Here is a 19,454-nt window from a genome sequence, read left to right on the forward strand (position 1 = left end):
TCTTTAAGTACACAAAAATTTGAATGGGGTGAATGGTTGCTATTGATTGACCAGTTGAATTAAATTTGTAGTTTTATATACCGGTGCGGTAAAAATTTGAGAAAATATGACTCACAAAAAAGAAAAAGATACGTTCAAACCAGTGACTGGATTAAAATATTGACATTAAAAAATAAATTAACATTGACATTAATTAATAAATCAAGATTTGCATTTTCAGTGTTGGTTGTAACATATTCATCATTTCATATATTTATTTTTAAGAAAGCGTGGAGGACTACTGCATATACCGCAACCTTGTCAACTGTGAAAAGGAAAGTGAGGATTGCACGATGGCAAGAAACATAGAATTGTATGAGAAATAAATGCCATAAAAATTCCACATCAGTAAACATTTTCATCATGCTGACAGGCATATATGTTAGGTAATGCTGACATATGGAAGGAATAGCATGAGTGAATGCAAAGTATGTGCATCCGATGAAGTGAGCTGTAGCTCACAAAAGCTTATGCTCAAATAAATTTGTTAGTCTCTAAGGTGCTACAAGTACTCCTTTTCTTTTTGCGGATACAGACTAACACGGCTGCTACTCTGAAACCTGTTATTATAACTTTTGTGATTAAATTTAATCAACGGTTACTTATCAAAGGTCAAGTGTGATTCTTGCGAGAGGTGGACATCTATACCATGCATTACAGAAGGAACCAATCAAGACTACCTGACTGATGAGAAGAAAGAGTACAACTGCAAAAAATGTGCATAGTTCCCTTCTTTACCAAAAAAACAAAACACAACAAAAAACCCATTATATTTAAATGCCTCTTGTTCAAAACATAATGCAACCAAAATATTTTTTATTTATATATCAGATTATAATAAATGTTTTTTATTTGAAAAAAAATTATTCTCGGTATTTGTGTCCATGTGTACAATGCAAATTATAAAAGCAGCAAGGAGGAAGCAAATTGTGAGTGTTTTCGACCAAAACCCCCATCCCTCCTGATTCACAACCATCCCTGGACCAGTGATAGGTGCATGGGCAGCCAAGTAATTGGAAATAACCAAGGATGAAGCCAGTGAAAAAAATCAAAGGGGCCACTCTGGTATTACCTTGGGCTCATGGGCATGCTCCGAAACCCCAAACCTTGCCTCCCTTTTCACGCACCTCTCAATCATCAAATACATCAACTGTGCACGTTAGCAAGGAGGGAGGGAATTGTGAGTCTTTTCGACCACAAAACCCCATCCCTCCTGATTCACAACCCCTGGACCAGGCAGTACAATCAATTTGGCACATTAGCAAGGAGGAAGCAAACCGTGAGCGTTTTCGACCAAACCCCCATCCCTCCTGATTTGCAACCCTGGCAGGCGGTAGCAAGTCCTGAGCAGTAGCCAAGATGGTCACGTTTGCGTGGCGGAGACTGCACCTAGTTGCAAAAGGGGAAGGTTGCTATCTGCGTCGTCCTCTCAGTGCTAATGGTGGGGCCCGGCGCTGCAGTACGAGGCCCCGATCCTGCACTCGGATCTGAGGCGTGGACGCCAGGGCAGCCCAGCTGAGGTGAGCGCGGCGCCGCCCCAGGGGACCCTCTGGGGCCGTGCAGCGGCAGGGCCCGGTCCTCGGGCGCTCATCCAGCCCCGTGCAGAGGGCCTGCCTCAGCAGCGGGGCGGCGCGGCCAGGCCGGGGCCTCGGCTCCTCCTAGCAGGCGGGGAGCGAGCCGGGCTGAGGGTGAAGAGCCCTTGAGCCGGGGGAAACGCCGCTGGGCTGGGAGCGGGGCACCTGGGCTGGGCCTCATGGTGAGGAGGCGGAGCAGGAGCCGGGATTTGGGGCCGCCCGTCTGCCTGGGGGCGGGAGCGGGAGCGGCTGGCGGAGCAGCAGTTGCGGCAGCTTGGGCCGCAGGGAGGCGCCTGAGCGGCTGCCCCTGAACATGGCGGCGGCTGCTCCTCCCGCGGGCGGCGGGGGCTGCTGCCCGGCCGGGTCTGGCGGCGGCTCGGTGCCCGTGCTCTTCTGCTTCTCGGTCTTCGCCCGGCCCTCGACCGTGCCGCACGGCGCCGGCTACGAGCTGCTGATCCAGAAGTTCCTGAGCCTCTACGGGGACCAGCTCGACATGCACCGCAAGTTCGTGGTGCAGCTCTTCGCCGAGGAGTGGAGCCAGTACATCGACCTGCCCAAGGGCTTCCTGGTCAGCGAGCGCTGCAAGGTGCGCCTGGTGCCGCTGCAGATACAGGTGAGAGCGACCCCAGGGCCAGCTCCCGTCCCACAGCTTCCCGCCCTCCCTGTGCCTGCCTCGCTCGGAGTTATGGGCTCCCTGAAGCACATGGGGGTGACTCACACTCCTTCGCTTCTCTGAAGCGCACGCCTCGCACCCTGTCTGCATGAGTGCGCTCCCGGCATCTCTCAGCCTGCAGGGGCCCTGCCTTGGTTTCCCCTCACCCCCCATTCCTTTAAACTAAGACTTTCCCAGCGCGCTTCAGGTCTCCTTAAGACACACCCCCCGGGGGTGCTGAAGTGGTTTCCCTTATATACAGGCTTCACAGTTTTTTTTCAATGGCATCCAGCATCCTCATTGTAAAAACTGTTCCAGTGCCACAGCCCCCAGCCACCTCTCTCTCTCAGGCACACACCCCTTTTCACACCCACTGCCTGCTTCCCTCTAAAGTCCACACAGGCTGTTGAAACCCCCTCCTGTAGCCACCCCTCTCTTATGTAACCTGTTCTAAAATTTCTGTTGGAAAATGAATGTTGAAGGAATATAACCCCAATTTCTCTTTACATGCGCATGTAGAATTCTATGTTTACAGTTGTGACCAGAGTTTAGAGAGAGGATTTATTAGTTATCACTTTTATTATTTCCCAAATAGTTAAATGATAAATACAGTTATCCTCAAGAAATCTCAGAGCTTCCACATGTTGCAATAAATGTCTTCGTTTTAAATATGACGCAATATAGAAGACAGATTATAAAAAGGATTGCATAGCAGTGTCTGTGAGTGCCATGTTTTCTGACTAGCGTTGTAATTGCAATGTCTGAGGGAAACTTCAGTGCAGAGTAAAGAACGGACCAGGCAAAATCTAAATCTGTGAGGAAGCAATACAGCAAACCTACATTTCATATTATATGGATACATTTATCTTATTAAGCCCGTAACCTAATGCACTTCACAGAAACACATGTATCTTACAGCCACGCTTGAATCTTGGTTTTATTGTCATTGAATCAGACCATATTTTCCCCAAAGGTGGTACAGTACATAAAACAGTAAACATTTGTCATTTGAAATAGACAACCTGTGCTTTCTTTTCTTTTCTTTTCTTTTCTTTTCTTTTCTTTTCTTTCAACTTAATTTGTGCTAAGGTGGAGTTGAGGTTGGGGTCAGGGTTCAACATTGAAAACAAAGATTAATCTTTAATTACAAATTTTATTGTGCCAGAGCTTTGTACCATGCATTATATGTCCCCAGTTTTATATTCAGTCCTGCTTCTGATAAATTATAGGATAGTAACTCACTGGCTTCATAGCAGACTGCTAGACAGATATAGTACGTGTTTTTCATAGTAAGATATCTTCATGCATACCAGAGATTTATGCCAGTCGTGCTGTAATGACTGCATTCAGAACAAAATTGCATCACTTTTCTCTTTTTCCAGTGTAGGGAGTTTTAAAAGTCAACCATTTTTCAGTAATGAAAATTGAATTTTATATGGAGAGGAATGTTCATGTTTTAGCTGCAGTCAATTAATTTTTCTCTGTCAGGCAGAAATTCTGGATGAGTTGGAAATGCAATGTAAAAAATGAATAATTTTTATTATTTGGAATATGGCTATTCTTTGTATCACCAGAAAATACTTTTTGGGATGTTATTCATAAATTAGCCTTAATAGAGTCCTGTGCCCTAGCAGGTTATCAGGTCAGACTCCCTCTTTCTCAGTGACTCTCAAACTTTCCAGATTTCTGTACCTCTGTCAGGAGTCTGATTTGTCTTGTGTACCCCCAAGTTTCACCTCACTTAAAGACTACTTGCTTACAAAGTCATACATAAAAATACAAATAGTGTCACAATACACTATTACTGAAAAATGGCATACTTATTTTTACCATATAATTATAAAATAAGTGAATTGGAATATAAATATTTTACTTAATTTCAGTGTATAGTATATAGAGCAGTATAAACAAGTTATTGTCTGTATGACATTTTAGTTTGTACTGACTTTGTTAATGCTTTTTTATGTAGCCTGCTGTAAAACTAGGCAATTATCGAGATGAGTTGATGTACCCCCAGGGGTACATGCACCCCTGGTTGACAACCACTGCTTTACGACTAAATACTGTTCCCTACACCCAGAATGTTATGTATTTTTTGTTATTTCCTTTGCTCATGTGTCAAAGACCCCTCTTAGTATCTGTTCCTTTGTTTACCAAGTCTCCCAAGGAAGTGATGGAAACCTCATCATTTGGTATAGTCAGAACTAGGCAAGAAAACATACTATGTGGAACAAACATTAACAGAAGGAATGTCTAGAGGTCTGAATTATTTTCCATCCTCAAATTTACTGTGTGTTTGGGGATAGAAAAAGACTTCAGTCATCTAGCCATTGTTAATTTAAAGTGACATTATACTGCTGAGTTGGAAACATGAAAAGATGAGGTCCCCTCCATGAAACTGACCAGTGAGGCCTTTCTGAGTTGAGTTAAAGACAAAATAGGCAGCTAAATTGTGACAAGAAAACTACAGGATTTTAAGATTAGTTTAAATAATTTAAAGTGTCATTAATGACACAGATAAGACTCCTTCCACCGCAAGTACAGGCCTCACTTCTGCAAAGACTTCTGCTGGTTGTTCCCTATGTTGAAACCATTGACTTCAGTGGGATCCCCCACACTCACTTCTTAGCAGGGCCAGGGCATATCTTTTATCTTGAACTTGACATCCCTGCACACATCTCTTTGAAGAACTGGGCCATAATTTTTATCTTGACCTTGAAAAGTCAGTATTGTGATATCTGGTAATACATTCTTGTTAAACCTCATATACATATTACTCCATTTTAGTCTAATACAGACTTGCCAAACGCTGTCATTGTGTGGATCACATTTTAGTACAGCAGCAGTCTCGTGGGCAGCCTGCCCTCTCATTGGTGATGCCATTACATCTCTGAGGTTTTTCATGTAATTGTTTAGATGAAAAGGTAAAATTAGAGCAGATTAGATACATTATTAGATACATCTTTAATGTATCTTAGCTGTTTCTGAATGTAATTTAGCAGCTGGTAATGAGGTGGAAAGATCACCATGTGACCAGCCAGCTCACCTTGAACCAGCAGCCAGTGTTCCCAGATCTCAGGTTGGGAACCTCTGGTCTAATACAGTCATAATTGCATGTTTCGGATTAACTGGGAAATGTTAGTCAAAGAAAAAAGTCCTTCATCTGCACGAGTGTGATAGGGAGGGCGGTTGCACTAGATACCTAATTTTTTTTAATAAAATGATTTAAAAAAACCCAATAACAACAAATTGCTGACCCCTTAACTTGTATAGTTTTATCATACGCATAGCCTAATCATCAGCCATTCAGATATCTCCTTCCATAAACTCATTGTAATTGTGATAGATATTTAGACATCGGGAAAGGAAGAGAAATTTGATTACTGTACCAGTTAATGCTCAGAAAGGGACAGCACTGCCTGGTTTCTTCTACTGAAATATTCAATTCCTTCCTCCATCCCTCCGAAGTTCAGAAGGGTTGTAACCTCGCTCTGTATTAATTTTGTCTCTGTATGGTCTTTTCTGAAAGCTACTTTACACACTTCAGATTAGGATATGTCTATCAGGGAAACTTGCATTTACTTACACTGGTATACATACACTGATGTAAATTCTTAATGTAGACATGCTGCATTGTTGCAATACAGGGTGTCAGCCAGTCAAATTCTTAATTGTCTACCAGTAGTTATACACAAGGCTGCAAGTCTTACAGAAGTCATGGATTCTGTGACTTTCCATGACTTCTGTAGTGGCTGGTGCTGGCTCAGGGACTGCCCGACTCAGGCAGCCCCTGGGCCAGCAGCAGCAGTTTGGGTGTGTGAGGTCAGGGCTAGAGGCAGAGGGTTGGGAGTGTGGGAGGATGTTTACCTCGGGGTGGGGTGCTCCCACTGTCATGGCCCTGCAGCTCCTAGGTGGCAGAGGGGTTGAGGGGGGGGAGGTCAATGCTGCCTGCACCTGCAGGCCCCACCCCCACAACTCCTATTAGCTGTGCTTCCTGGCCAATGGGAGCTGCAGCAGCTGGCGCTTGTGCCTCTCCGCCACCTAGGAGCTGCAGGGACGTGGAGCTGGGTTGCTCTGCCTGCTCTGCCAGCCTTCCCCTCTCCAGCTTCAATTTTATCTTTTAATTCCCTGTCTGTAAAATGGAGCTACTACTTTCCTATTTCACAGGGAAGTTGTCAAGGTAAATTCAATAATGTTTCTGTGTGGTGAGTATAATAGAAAAGCCTGTGAGGAAATTAATAATGCTGTATTCAGTGAAGAATTTGCATGGTGTGCAGTAAACAAAGCTTGGGACCACACATTGTATGAAGAGGATAAAATGAAATACTGAACAACTGCCTCATTCCCTGAGCACTGTCCATTATATGCACTGATGGATGTGGGGGTCCTGGAAGGTGAAATAGTGTGACTATACAGTTAAAGACTCCATCATACTGTCTATGCACAAGCAACCTTCATTCTGCATTTCCTAGCTTTTGGATGCTTGACTTTCCAGTTTTATAAATGGTAATAACAGAAACAAAGTATGTATAACAGAACATTGTCATGAGTAATGTCTTCTGCTGGCAAAATGTTTTGGTTTTTGTCTTAACATTTATGTGGAAACCATTATTTTGTAACATTATTCTCTTTCATAACCAAATCAAGTACTCTATACGTCACAGTGCTTTACAGTATCTCAAAAATAGACTTAAAAACTCATTATTATAGTGACCTATGCGAAATTAGCATATCACCTTAGTGCAGCCCTTAGTGTCCATTACACTACTGGTGCTATTAAAAGCCTCAGAGGACAAAGAGTAAATTGACGTGTAAAACAAGCTATCATCTTGCTCCTAGAGGTGATCCTTCCAACTCTGGATTCCAATGCAATGTGGCCAAATTTACACTGCTGCTAATCATGAAATACATGTTCAGTTGTTTGAAGGCTCCAGCCACCATACTGTCAAGTTTTATCAGCACTAAAATACGCTCTTTTAAAAGCTGAACTGTAAGGGAAAAAATGCCAAACAAATAAACCAATAAACCTTTTTAATTCTTGATTCCATCTCCCTCTCCTGATCCCTTTTAGGAATATCAGGCCCTTGCTGCTGTCTTGGTGGAGATGGTCCCCAGCAAGATCTTGAAAAGACCTTATGTCACATGACACTGTAACCTGATGCAGCTCTCTCTGCCCATCTAGAATAGCCACCTCTAGAGCCCTGCCTAGAATAGGATTTAAAATGGTTAGATTACCAAATTACACACACCTTTAAATCCTAGTCTAGACAAAACCTAAGTATTAGGGAGTAGTTGGTTTTTCAGATTGATTCAAGCTTTGGCCTCCGAGGGTATGTCTCCACTGCAATAAAACAGCCCTGACTGGCCTGGGTCAGCTGTCTTGGGCCAACCGTGGGCATTTTATTGCAGCTTAGACATACCATAAGACTGCTGTTTGTACAAAATGTTATGGTCACTGTGGACTGCACTAAGACGGCACATTAATTTCACAAAGGTCACCATATATTCCATTTCAAAATCAACTTTAGGGAATCCTTATACATTTAGAATATTACCATTAAGAATCAGTATATCTACCCCTTTTATGGAGGAAACTGGGGAGGGGGAAGGTATGATGAGTGTGGCCTCTGTGGTACTGCCCCAGTAACATCACCATTCCTCTTACAAACATCTGGCCAAGATTCTCCAGCAAAGAGAAGGAATTGAGGACCAAACAGCCTTGATATTTCATATTTGAAAGATGAAATAGAAAAATATTTAGAAAAAGCTTGAAGCCATTTTTAGAATCATAAAGAAGCAGAAAGGATGCCTACAAGTTTTGTAAAGGTGAACAGCAAAGCAAACCCAAAAGTAAACTATCTGAAAGGTGAAAGGACCACACAAACAGGAGACATTGACTATACTGTGGAACCAAAGAAAATGAGTTCATACAAAGTATATAGAAAGAGAATTTTATTTTAAACTTTCAGTTATACCGCTTTTAAGTTTTACTTTGTAACATTAGTAGGTAAAACAGTTTTGTGAGAAGTTTGTTTAAGTAATGTCCCTTTAGTTGTGGCTGCAGAATTGGATGTATGTTTGTCAAAAGGTTAAATCCGGTGACTGGCAGTTATATTTTAAAGTATACAAGTCTTGTTGTGTATTTAAACTGTCCTGAGTGCATCTCTCACTTGATAAAACTGTGGATTCCTGTTGGTTACTGCAACACTGCTGCATGTCTGGGTCAATATTTAATTGATTGCCACATGTTAGTTTTAAAAACAAATGAACAAAATAAAATAAAATTCTTAAAGGTCCTTTTTCCCCCCTAATTTTCTTGTTCTTCAGTATGCATTCAACCCATATGCTGATAGTTTTAAAAAAACTATTTTTCATTCCAGAAATCTCCTCCTTTTTTTTTACTAATCATTTAAAAATTTAATTGAATTAAAACGGTGATGTTAAATCTGTATTTTTGTTTTCAGATAACTACATTGGGCAACCTGACACCTTCAAGCACTGTATTCTTCTGTTGTGATATGCAAGAAAGATTCAGACCTGCTATCAAATATTTTGGTGATATCATCAGTGTAGGACAACGTTTGGTAGGTTTACTGATTTTCCCCCTCCCCCTGCACTACAAAAATATTTGCAAATTATCATCAATGCACAGATACTACCAGTGACTGGTGTCTTATACAGTCCAGATTTAAATATTGTACGTTCACTCCTCTCATGCTTAAATAACTGTTTTATTCTTGTGGATTTTTTTTTCCTTGCAGCTCCAGGGTGCACGGATTTTAGGAATTCCAGTCATTGTGACAGAACAGTATCCCAAAGGCCTTGGAAGCACCGTGCAAGAAATTGATTTAACAGGAGTTAAACTTGTGCTTCCAAAAACAAAATTTTCTATGGTATTGCCAGAAGTAGAAGCTGCATTAGCAGATATTCCTGGAGTCCGCAGTGTTGTCTTGTTTGGAGTAGAAGTATGTACTTGTTTGTTATAGTACTGTATTATTACTATAGTATGGTTGAAAACGTGTTTATATATTGATGTCTTTGCGCAAATCAGTGTTATAGTCCAGATACCACTTAAAGGTTAAGTTGTGATCATTTCAGTTGTTCAGAGCGGATAATCTCATAAGATACTTAGATATAAATCGAGTTTACAAGGCCAGATCCTGCAATTATGCAGTTTGCATTCAGAACTCCCATTGAATTAATTATTAATTTAATGTTTGGGAAAATTATAGGATTGATCCCTAATTTAATCTTGTACTGTAGTTCCAGGTAATCCTGTAAATACTTTTATAATGCTGGTATTTTTCTGACAGACTCACGTGTGCATCCAGCAAACAGCGTTGGAATTGGTTGGCAGAGGTCTGGAAGTTCACATTGTAGCAGATGCTACCTCATCAAGAAGTATGATGGACAGAATGTTTGCCCTTGAGGTAACATGCATAATTTAGGCAGACTTTCTTCTACATCTTGGTTCTATGTTTGGTTCTCTTATTGTTACAAACCATTGAGAAAGTCACAAGCATTACAGCAAGTGACTAACTCAGTGAGAGGTGTTAGTCATGTAGTCATCCACAGAATAGGTCACCATGCAACAGGAGGGCCAGGATTTTTTAAAAAACGTAAACATTTTGGTGACGTGTCTATATGCAGAGCACAGGGTTGGGGACATCAGGTCAGAATTTGGGAGCTTATCATGAAATGTTGGATATTTTAAAAAACTACTGACTTTTCGTGGCCCCTTGGGTGACCTCGTAAGACAGAATTCTCTATGAAACTGTATAAAAATACTATACAACTTTTTATAGTTCAGAATGGTATTTTGCTCGGCATGCTACTGCCGTTAAACACTTCACTTCAAAGTATAAAGGGGCTCCAGTTCTGAAGTGCCTTCTAATGTGCAAAAAAAAAAAAATAAAAAAGGCAGCAAATTCAGTAAAACTCCTACTTGCCTCTAAGGAGCTAAAAAGATTTAAAGTCCAGATTTTTAAAAAGTTTCATCATCACAATTAGAAAAATTCTGGTAGTCCAACTGAATATGTTACAAATGTTGCAGAAGTGACAGTACATAAAGCTAGAAAATTTTAAAAGTGCAGCTACATTTCATACACAACTTCATGGTGGTTTTATTGAAAACAATGTACTCTAACTAGCTTGCAAGCTTCACTGTTGTGTTAAAAATCCAGGATGGAAAAGAGAACTGTATCTGCACTGAACATGGGAATTTTTGCTCTGGATTTTAGCAGAATAGTTGAAAATTAAACTCTTAAAACGAACAATAATTCCATAACTTTGTGCCAGTCACCTAGAAGGTGTGCAACTCCTTTTTTTATTCTATGTCTCCTAGAACCTCAGAGCTTAAGTAAAGTCAGCAGTATTGAGCATTTGATAAAAATGCAGTATCTTTTTGATTAAGTGCGAGCTTAATGAAATCTGCCACATAATGCATATGATGCACAAGGACTACTATCAGAAAAATAAGTCACAGACTCATCTGGAAACTAATGCAGTATTACTATTACTTAATATGTACGGCAACAGAAAAAACCAAAATTTTGGTGGTTTTGCTGTTTCTGTACATTTGCTTAGAACAAACAACACATATCTTTCATGCGCGCATGCACACACAAATCACAGTTCTGTGTATTGTGATAGATTTTGAATCGCCCTGGACAAGTCCTGGATTTTGTTCAGTCAGAATAGATCCATTATAATTATAAAAAAGTAGATAGCTGCACTCACTCAAAGCTCCTAGAAGGGCACTTCAGACAAATTAATTGGTTCTAGATAACTTTTCTTTATTTGAGGAGTTTGGGGTAAATGTCAGTGGTTCTCAAAATGTAGTTCAGAGAGCACTTCCTGGCTCTTTGTGGAGAGCTTACAGGTTACATGTTACTGGCTCCACTTCCAGCCACCTCTACAAGCTTCTAGTTTCCTTTGTGCAACGAAGAGCCTATATTAGGGCTGCTGCTTAATATTATAGGGGAGAGGAATTGAATGCTGTCTTCAGGGACCATGGCTGAGGAAATGGGGACCAGGAAACAGGAAGGCATATACAGGAATGTTGTATGATCAAGGGACTGATTGTCTTAAGATGTGTTCCATGATTTCAGAACATTTGATAACCTCTGGTTTAGGCTAAATACACCATAAGAAGAAATATTTAAAGCCTTCAATTTTTTTCCCTTTCACTGGATTTACAGGTTAAATTTACCTATCCCATGGGGTGGTGTAGATTTAATTCATTAATATGTGTTACTTCAGATATGCTCGCAAGTCTTTGAGATCCTCTAGTAGAGGGTACTGTAGAACTACAAGCTATTATGTAGACACTTTAACACAATTTGATTCTAAATTATTGGTGTACAGTGCATTTAAAATTTTCAAATTAGACCCATGTACACGTCAGAATGATTGTACTCTGTATAATGAGACACATTCTGGCAAAAAACAGGAATAGGTCTTCACTCTATCCAATGTTAGTGTCAGCCTTTTTTTCTGCTGCCCTCAGCCCTGTCTGCATTGCTCTACTCTGTGCAGATTACTCCTTCCACATGATGGGGTGACTGCCCTGTAATGTTTAGATTCTGATCAAGGAGAATCCTGCATGAAACGTGAGTGTAGTCAAAGCTGAAGAAGACAACTTTCATCCTGTGGTCTCCTCTTTTGTTGTTACTTTTTAGATATATACAAATCTATGTAGCCCCATTTAGAATTCAGTCCTGCATGTTGAGATTTTTTTTTGCCATCATGAAGAAAGCTCTAAAAGACATTTGTTTTACAATAAGTTAGATTTTTGTTATGCTTGAACAAGTATAAGTAATCAGTTAAGCAGCAAAATTTTTGAATGCTAACTCAAGCTATCTTGAGGCTCCTGTTAGTTTCCTCAGTTGCTGACATAAGTGGTAGTGTGAACAAGCCCTAAGGCTATGTCTACACTATAGCTTATGTCAGCAAAACTTATGTTATTGAGGGGTGTGAATAAACCACCACCTGAGTGACATAAATTACACCAACATAAGCGATGGTGTGGACAGCGCTATGTCAGTGGGAGAGCCTGTGGAAATGGTTTTATTATGCCAGTGGGAGAACTCTCTCCTGTCGGCATACAGTGTCTTCACTGGACACGCTGCAGCAGCGAAGCTGCAGCGCTGTACATGTAGATGTGCCCAAGTCTTTTCCTAAGACATTTAATAGCCCATTCTGTGGAAAAACAGTTTTGCCTCTTGGGCTGAAGAGGTTAATGGTTTCCTAAAGCAGATCTGCAAAGCTAATGCAAAGCTAGGTCATTTACACTTTTACTAGCCATTATAGAGAAGAGGCATATACCTTTGCGTATGCTACTTTCAGAACCATTTAAGCCCACAAGATAGTGACCATTATGTCTCACCTCTTCACAGGGTGAATTTTACCCTCAGCGTTTTCTTCTCTTAAATGTATTTCTTTAACAGCCCACTCTCTGTTGCAATTCTGTTTTAATGACACATGCATTACTGACATGAACACAGATTTCAGCTATACTTCTGAAATGTATTTCTGGTAGTGCTTTATCATTTGCATTTTTTGGATAAGGATTTTTGTTTTTGCTTTTAAGTGTGAGTGAGTCTCTTGTTTTTCCCTAACCAGTTTTCATTCCATTCCAGCTCCGATTTGTAACTCTCTCCTAATAGTTAGTGCTCTGATAATCATTTTGGGAATTCTAACGGGAGCCTCAAGTCCACATGTTTGGTACTTAAATTCGGCTATTTCATTTGCTGCTTGTATCTGTTTAAGTATATGACCCAGGGAAAATGTATCTGTTGTTGTTAGATAATGAACATTTCCACCGAGAAATACTCTATGAAACGTTACCGGCAATATATTTTAAAATCTTTAACTGAAAAATATGTGTGACCTTCATGTGGATTACTTATTCACTACAGTGCTGGAGAATGCACTTCTTTTTTGCAATTTAAGATTAAAACCTACAGCCATGCTCTCGTGCAGAAAGTGTTAACTTGAAGGAAACAATCTGCATTTGTTTGTTGTTTTACAAACTACATGCTTACTGTATAAGGTAAGACACTTAGCTAAAAATAGTGATTTTCCCCTGTACAAAGATTACGACAATAATGTGGGGGATATGAATATAGGGATGCGTATCCCACAACTGCCTAAACTAGCTACCAAGGGGTAAAGATCCCAACCCCTCATAACAGGTTAGGGTACTTTTTTCCTCCACTGCTCACAATAGAGACCAAGCCTGGAAAGTCCACTTCCTTTGCATTTCCTCTCCTACCCACTGTCCCCTCCATGGGAATAGTGGGCATGGGAGGTAGACAGGACCCAGAATAGGGATCTACAATATCAGTGAGGCAGGGATCTGATGTAGTCACCAAACAGCTGAATAACTCTTTGCTGTGGAGCTTTGGCCTAGCAGAGGGAGCCAGCCTCTCTCCAGGATACATTAGAATATCCTGCTGTTACAGACAGCAATTGTAGCCTTCCAGGGTTTGCATGCACTGCAAGATGTTTGGAGCTAGACAGAACATTACTGAATTTAATTGTATTTGTATGAAATAACTTAAAATATAGGTGGTTTCTTTTAATCCTAACAATTTTAACTTTTATCTTGAGAACATTTTATAGTCTTTCAGAAGAGTTCTTTGTGTAAATGTCCCATTACAGGCTAAGTATAATCTTTGCATTGTTAATAAAAATTATTGCTGTCTGACTAATATGAGTGAATTACAGTCAACAGCTAAGGCTTGTAAAAGAGTCTTCCTCTCTTACTTTCACAAGACTGCTGGTTCCAGGGCACTGTATAATCTCATGAACAGGGTATTGGATGGTATCTAACAACCTCTGAAAAAGGAAATTCAGCGTCAGTAGCAGCTAACTTATTTTCTTTATAATAATGCGTCTTACCTACATAGCATCTTTTATCTGAGGATCTCAAATTTTTAAACACTGGATGAGATAAGCTTTTCAAAACTGCTGTGTTGTGGGAGGAGTATAATCCTCACTTTATGTATGGAAAAACATTCACGTAGAGGGAAGTGACATGCTTAAATTCACATAGAAGATCTGAACTGGAGAAAGAAACCCTTCTGAGTACCATGCCTTTTCTTTAATCCAAGACTGTCCTTCCCCTTAATATTCCATAACAAAATGGAATTGACTTTTTCCTCCCCGCACCGCTCTTAATTCTCACTGGCCTCCTGGTTTTATCCTTCCCATCCGTAAATACTGGGGGCAAAACAGCACAGGTTTTATTGTTTGTTTAGTGAATATTTTAAAAGTGTTCTCCATTTGGTATACTGTATGTGCTTATCCACAGTTGCAAGGGTGTCACCTTTTCCTGTCTCTGTTCTTTTCTCTTTTAGCGTCTTGCTCGCACTGGAATAATAGTTACCACTAGTGAGGCCATCTTGCTGCAGCTGGTAGCTGATAAAGACCATCCAAAATTCAAAGAAATTCAAAACATCATTAAGGCAAGTGCTCCAGAATCAGGGCTCCTTTCCAAAGTATAAAGAGGGCTTTTTGAAAGAGCAGCACATTGTCATCTTTAAGGAAGAACTAAAGTTGTAAGCAGACATGCGTGCACACTCTCACACTAACTTCAGTAGAACTATAAAACTAAAAGTTGGCGTATTTGTGCTTGCCTTAGCAAAATTTGTCTGGGTGCCAGTGTGTTCTGTTTAATCACAGCTGTCAAAGACCTTGAGTACCATCAGATGCTTTTATTGTCAGATGCTCTATTATTTATTTAAAAAAAAAAACTTAACAGAGGTGCCTGTTAGTCTGTACTATATCCACTGATTGTTACACTTCTCCAAAAAGTGCACATTTCTGTGAAATCTCTTGATTGTTCACTTTGTAAAAGAGTACTGTGATATTTTGCTTCACTTTTGTATTGATTGAGGTAAATGTGATGTGATAATATGCTTTAACTTTGTGCATAAATTAAACTATTTTAATAGAGAATTTCAGTAGTATAAAATAGATGGACTACATGTTTACATTGTTTGTCTTTTAGAATAAAAGCTAAATGCTTGTCTTATTCAGTAGACAAACCAAGTAGCTCAAGCAACAATTTAGGCTTAATTATTTTGTGTAGCTGAAGTGGACTACGTTGATTCTTGATTATTCCAGACTTTTGACTCCCTAATCCTGTTTTAATGTTCTGTACTTCAACTACAAGTTCCAGATGGAAGCAATCATTGGGTCACTGCTCCTTTCAAAATTATAAAGAAATCTGTCAATTTGTTAATGAGATGATCTAAAAGATTGGTTTACAGTAATTCACAGCTAGTGGGAGACTACCAGCATTTAAAATTGGAAAAAAAAATCTTAAACTCTTTCAGTTTCGATTACTGAAGGCTAATTATTTCTAGAAATGTCCTCAGATTGTTTTAATCCTTTTATGACTAGATTTAATAAACTCCATCTGGTTTCTGCATTAAGCCAAGCAAGCCCTGAAAAAACTTTTCAAGTGTGTTGCAAACTTCTGCAGCACTGATGTTGGAATTTGATTGGAATCTAGCCTAAAAGCGTAATTTAAAAAGGAACATCTGTAATTTGTTGCTATATATTTTGTAGCTGGAACTAAACTTTAACACGATTGTTCTTCTTGAAGGCACTGTCTTCATGTTCAAATGGGTTAAAATTTGTTATATAACGTTTACAACAAGAATGTAACTTTAGAACCTTTGGTTTTTTGTTGTTGGTTTTTTTTTTTTTTTTTAGGAGATGAAAAAACTATTGAACACTGATCTTTTAGGTATAAAATACTGATCTTTTAGGAATAAAAATTACAGTAAATGTATTGTTTGAAATGATTTATTTTCCCCACAAGATGGCTCTAAAAGAATTGTATAACCTTTATATGTTTAAAGCAAATAAAATGTTAACATTTACTGTCTCTCTTACTCTTGTGGTATTTGTGGAATGGAGAATCCTAAAAGCTATTATTTACCATAGCTCTTACTCTAGCTTTTGCTGCCTGTGAAATTCCCATAGATGTCATGGAAATTTGGTGCCAAGATTAAGGGCAGAGTATGGCCCAATTTGCTTATGTTTTTGAGAGAACTTATTTTGTGCTCTAAAATTTGAAGAATGATCACCACGCTTGTGGCTCGGGGCAGGAAAGGAAGAGTTTAAGAAGCCATTGTCCCACATCACTGACCTATTTTTACCCTTTTTTGAGGGGGAGGCGAGGGAAGAGGCTGCTATGTTAATCATGCTGTCTAGCAGAGTAAAGTCCACTTATATAAATCAACAACTGTGCACAAAAGTGCTATAAATATCTCATGAAATATTATTCTGTTTCTTCAATATTTATACATTTATATTAGCTGCAATAGTGAGGAGGGGGAAATTTCCAACAATATCTTTTATGCATATACATTTTTGGAGTTGATTGAGTGTTAGTAAAATCAAACCATTGGAGCCACACTGCCAGGTTAAGCCATAGGGACCCGAGAGCCTGAGCAGTGTCTCCTCAACCTCCAGCAGATCCCAGAGAACCATAAGGTTTGTGGACTGGATCCATTGTTTGTACTGCCAGGGTTTGGGGAAAACTAAACCCTGTCCCCTTCCCACAGATAGGGAAAAATATTGGAGGAAACACTATGAGAACTCCACAGAGATTTCCCTTCAATGGGTCCATCCCAATGATTTTACCACAAGAGAGGTCAATCAGGAATAATAAAAGAAAACACTATAGAGGATCCTTATAAACTTATTCATATTACCAATGATGCCTATTTGTACCTAGTATATACTTGCTGAATTTATAGATTTTGCCTTTAAAAATGTTAATTTTTTTAAAAAACCCACTTATGTTTTTTCCTAAGTTTAAAAAAAACACCCCAAAGCATACTGAGAGATAGTGTCATATAAATGAGTGCTTGCATGTGAAGTGAGGCACAAGGTGAATCAAATTGCTGTCTTTCACTTGAGACTTGTTAATCAGCACAATTGGATTGTCTGGTATGTTTAGTGAGATTCTAAAACTGATTAAAAATTAATTATCCAATTTTGTGCCTAGGGGAACAAAAATGAGAAGAAAATTTTGCCCTAATTTCTTCATGCTTTTACTCAACTGCACTATTCTGTTCTCCATGCATCTGTGGATTGTTGGTTGACATTAATGGACATATTTGTAGAGTAAAATTTCAAAGGTGAGAGTAGGAAAGGAAGTCAAAGTGCTTTATTTTCAGAGGTGCTGAGCTTCTGCAGTTACCTTTGATCTCAACACTCCAAAAATCGGGCTCTACACCTCTGGCAGGGATGCACAACGAAAATGTCACCTTTGATTTTAGTTTTAAAAGCTTGATAAACTGTATGGTTTTTAAATGTTACTTCCTCCCTTCTTTCAAATGCAATGTTTTATTGCCATTCATTTATCTTCTCTCCTCCCCAAATGATTTGTCAGATTATTTTTGTAACTGAAATCTTCCAGCCCAAGCTGTTTACTGCTGTTCACAAAATGATACTTGCCCAGCTATTTAATCTAAGATATTTCTAGCACAGCTATCAGTGTGAAATGGAAGAGTCAAGCCATGAGAGGAAATCACCTACTTGAAAAGACTGAACTGTGTCATAAGGCTAAAGCATAGTCATGGAACTATAAAAGCTAATCACAGTCCAGGCTTTTTAAAGCTCACTTCATAATTTTCTAATGGTCCTTGTATTAGATATGTAAAAATAACACACGATCCTTTAGCCTAATCTTTTTCTTTAAAACAAGTCTATACTGACCTAATACTGCTATCTTCTGAAATAAAAAGTTCCCACAATCTAAGTAGTCATAAAAAGTTATGGCTTTACCTAAATAAATGACCATGAACCAATTGGAGTGTGTGGCTACACAAAACTACCTTCCTAACCTGTTCCTTTATCTGGCTGGATAATACCATTATTCTAAGCATTACATAAACTGTACATCTGAGCCAATGTATAGGATTGTAGTAAGTGGCCTTACTGGTGGACAGACCTGGAAATCTGAATAATATATATGAAAACATTTCATAGTAATGTGGTCCCTACCCTGATGAGCTTACACACCAATACATATTCAATAAATCTGCTACCATAACGATTCTCAAGGCTTGATTTGATCCCTTGGGCAGAGTGTGTAGTGTGTACCCCCTATGTCTGATGGCAAATTCACCGCTAGGTGCGTACACCACAGACTGTGTGAGCAGCTTTAAACTCCAGTTAACTGGCTTCATGCAGACAACAGAGTTTGCAGGTGGGCTTTCTGCTACAAAATTCCCATAGCTTGTGTTTTGCTGGCAGAAGAGAATGTCACCCAAAAAAACTGAATTAGTGATTTCAATGAGATTTAGGTTCCCACATACCGTTTGAGGATCTGGGTCTTTAGTGTATTGTATGGTCTCGGCCAGTAACATTGGGCAACAGTCATCTTGCTTCTTTCTCCCATTTACTAGCAGGAAGTAAAGGAAATACTCTTATCAATATAACTATTGTAATATCAATACAAGTATATTTATATGCACGTTTTGTTTCCAAAGCTCATCTTTTTGTTCTTTTAGGGATGTTGAAGAATCACAACTTTTTCAATATTCTCCTACCCTCACCACTTGATATATCTACATTTAATAAAAAATGGAGAAGATACTTGTTAAATTTGGTAGAGCTAAAATTATCCCTATCAACTGGAGTTTGGATCAGAAGTGTATAACCTTCCATTCCTGCATTCTGAATAATCTGTTGTGAGTTAGTCTCACTGGCTGCAGGATATATCTGTCTGCTCATAAGAAGGAAGCAAGTAAACTGAGTAGAACTGAAAAAATAGTTTGTTATACTCAACTGCAGTAGATTGTGAACAAATCTAATGCCCTGGGTTTCATACAAACCCATCCCAGTCTAATTCAAAATCAGTTAATGTTTTGTTTCAGAACTGTGCAAACTAGTCATGATGACCAATTTGTCTGAAGAATTTAGCCCTCGTTTTCATAAACGAGCTTTGATTTTTACTACTGTATTTAGTGTTTGAAATTATTCTGCAACTAGGTTTTATAATCGGTTTCATACATTTATTTTGGCCTATGGATGAACTGCCTGGAGTCTTGTAGCTTGCTTCTGCTCCATTCCCTTATGTGGCAGTTGTTGTGCCCTTTATGGAGTGACTGGAGGAAGCGTACGCAACAGTTCACCCAGCATGGGGTTGGTGTCTCGCTAAC

The 19,454-nt window shown here is 39.4% G+C and overlaps 1 protein-coding gene across 1 annotated transcript; it reads left to right on the forward strand.

The window, feature by feature from the left end:
• Positions 1 to 906: 906 nt before the first annotated feature.
• ISOC1 (isochorismatase domain containing 1) lies at positions 907 to 16,165 on the forward strand. Its single transcript, XM_084628089.1, has 5 exons — positions 907 to 2,226; positions 8,730 to 8,849; positions 9,027 to 9,230; positions 9,579 to 9,695; positions 14,628 to 16,165. Exons 1-5 carry the CDS (start codon positions 1,927 to 1,929, stop codon positions 14,772 to 14,774), a joined length of 888 nt encoding a protein of 295 aa, XP_084484215.1. The 5' UTR covers positions 907 to 1,926; the 3' UTR covers positions 14,775 to 16,165.
• The last annotated feature ends 3,289 nt before the right edge of the window (positions 16,166 to 19,454 follow it).

The sequence above is a fragment of the Lepidochelys olivacea genome (assembly GCF_965140295.1).
Source record: "Lepidochelys olivacea isolate rLepOli2 genome assembly, chromosome: 5".
NCBI classification, from domain to species: Eukaryota; Metazoa; Chordata; order Testudines; family Cheloniidae; genus Lepidochelys; species Lepidochelys olivacea.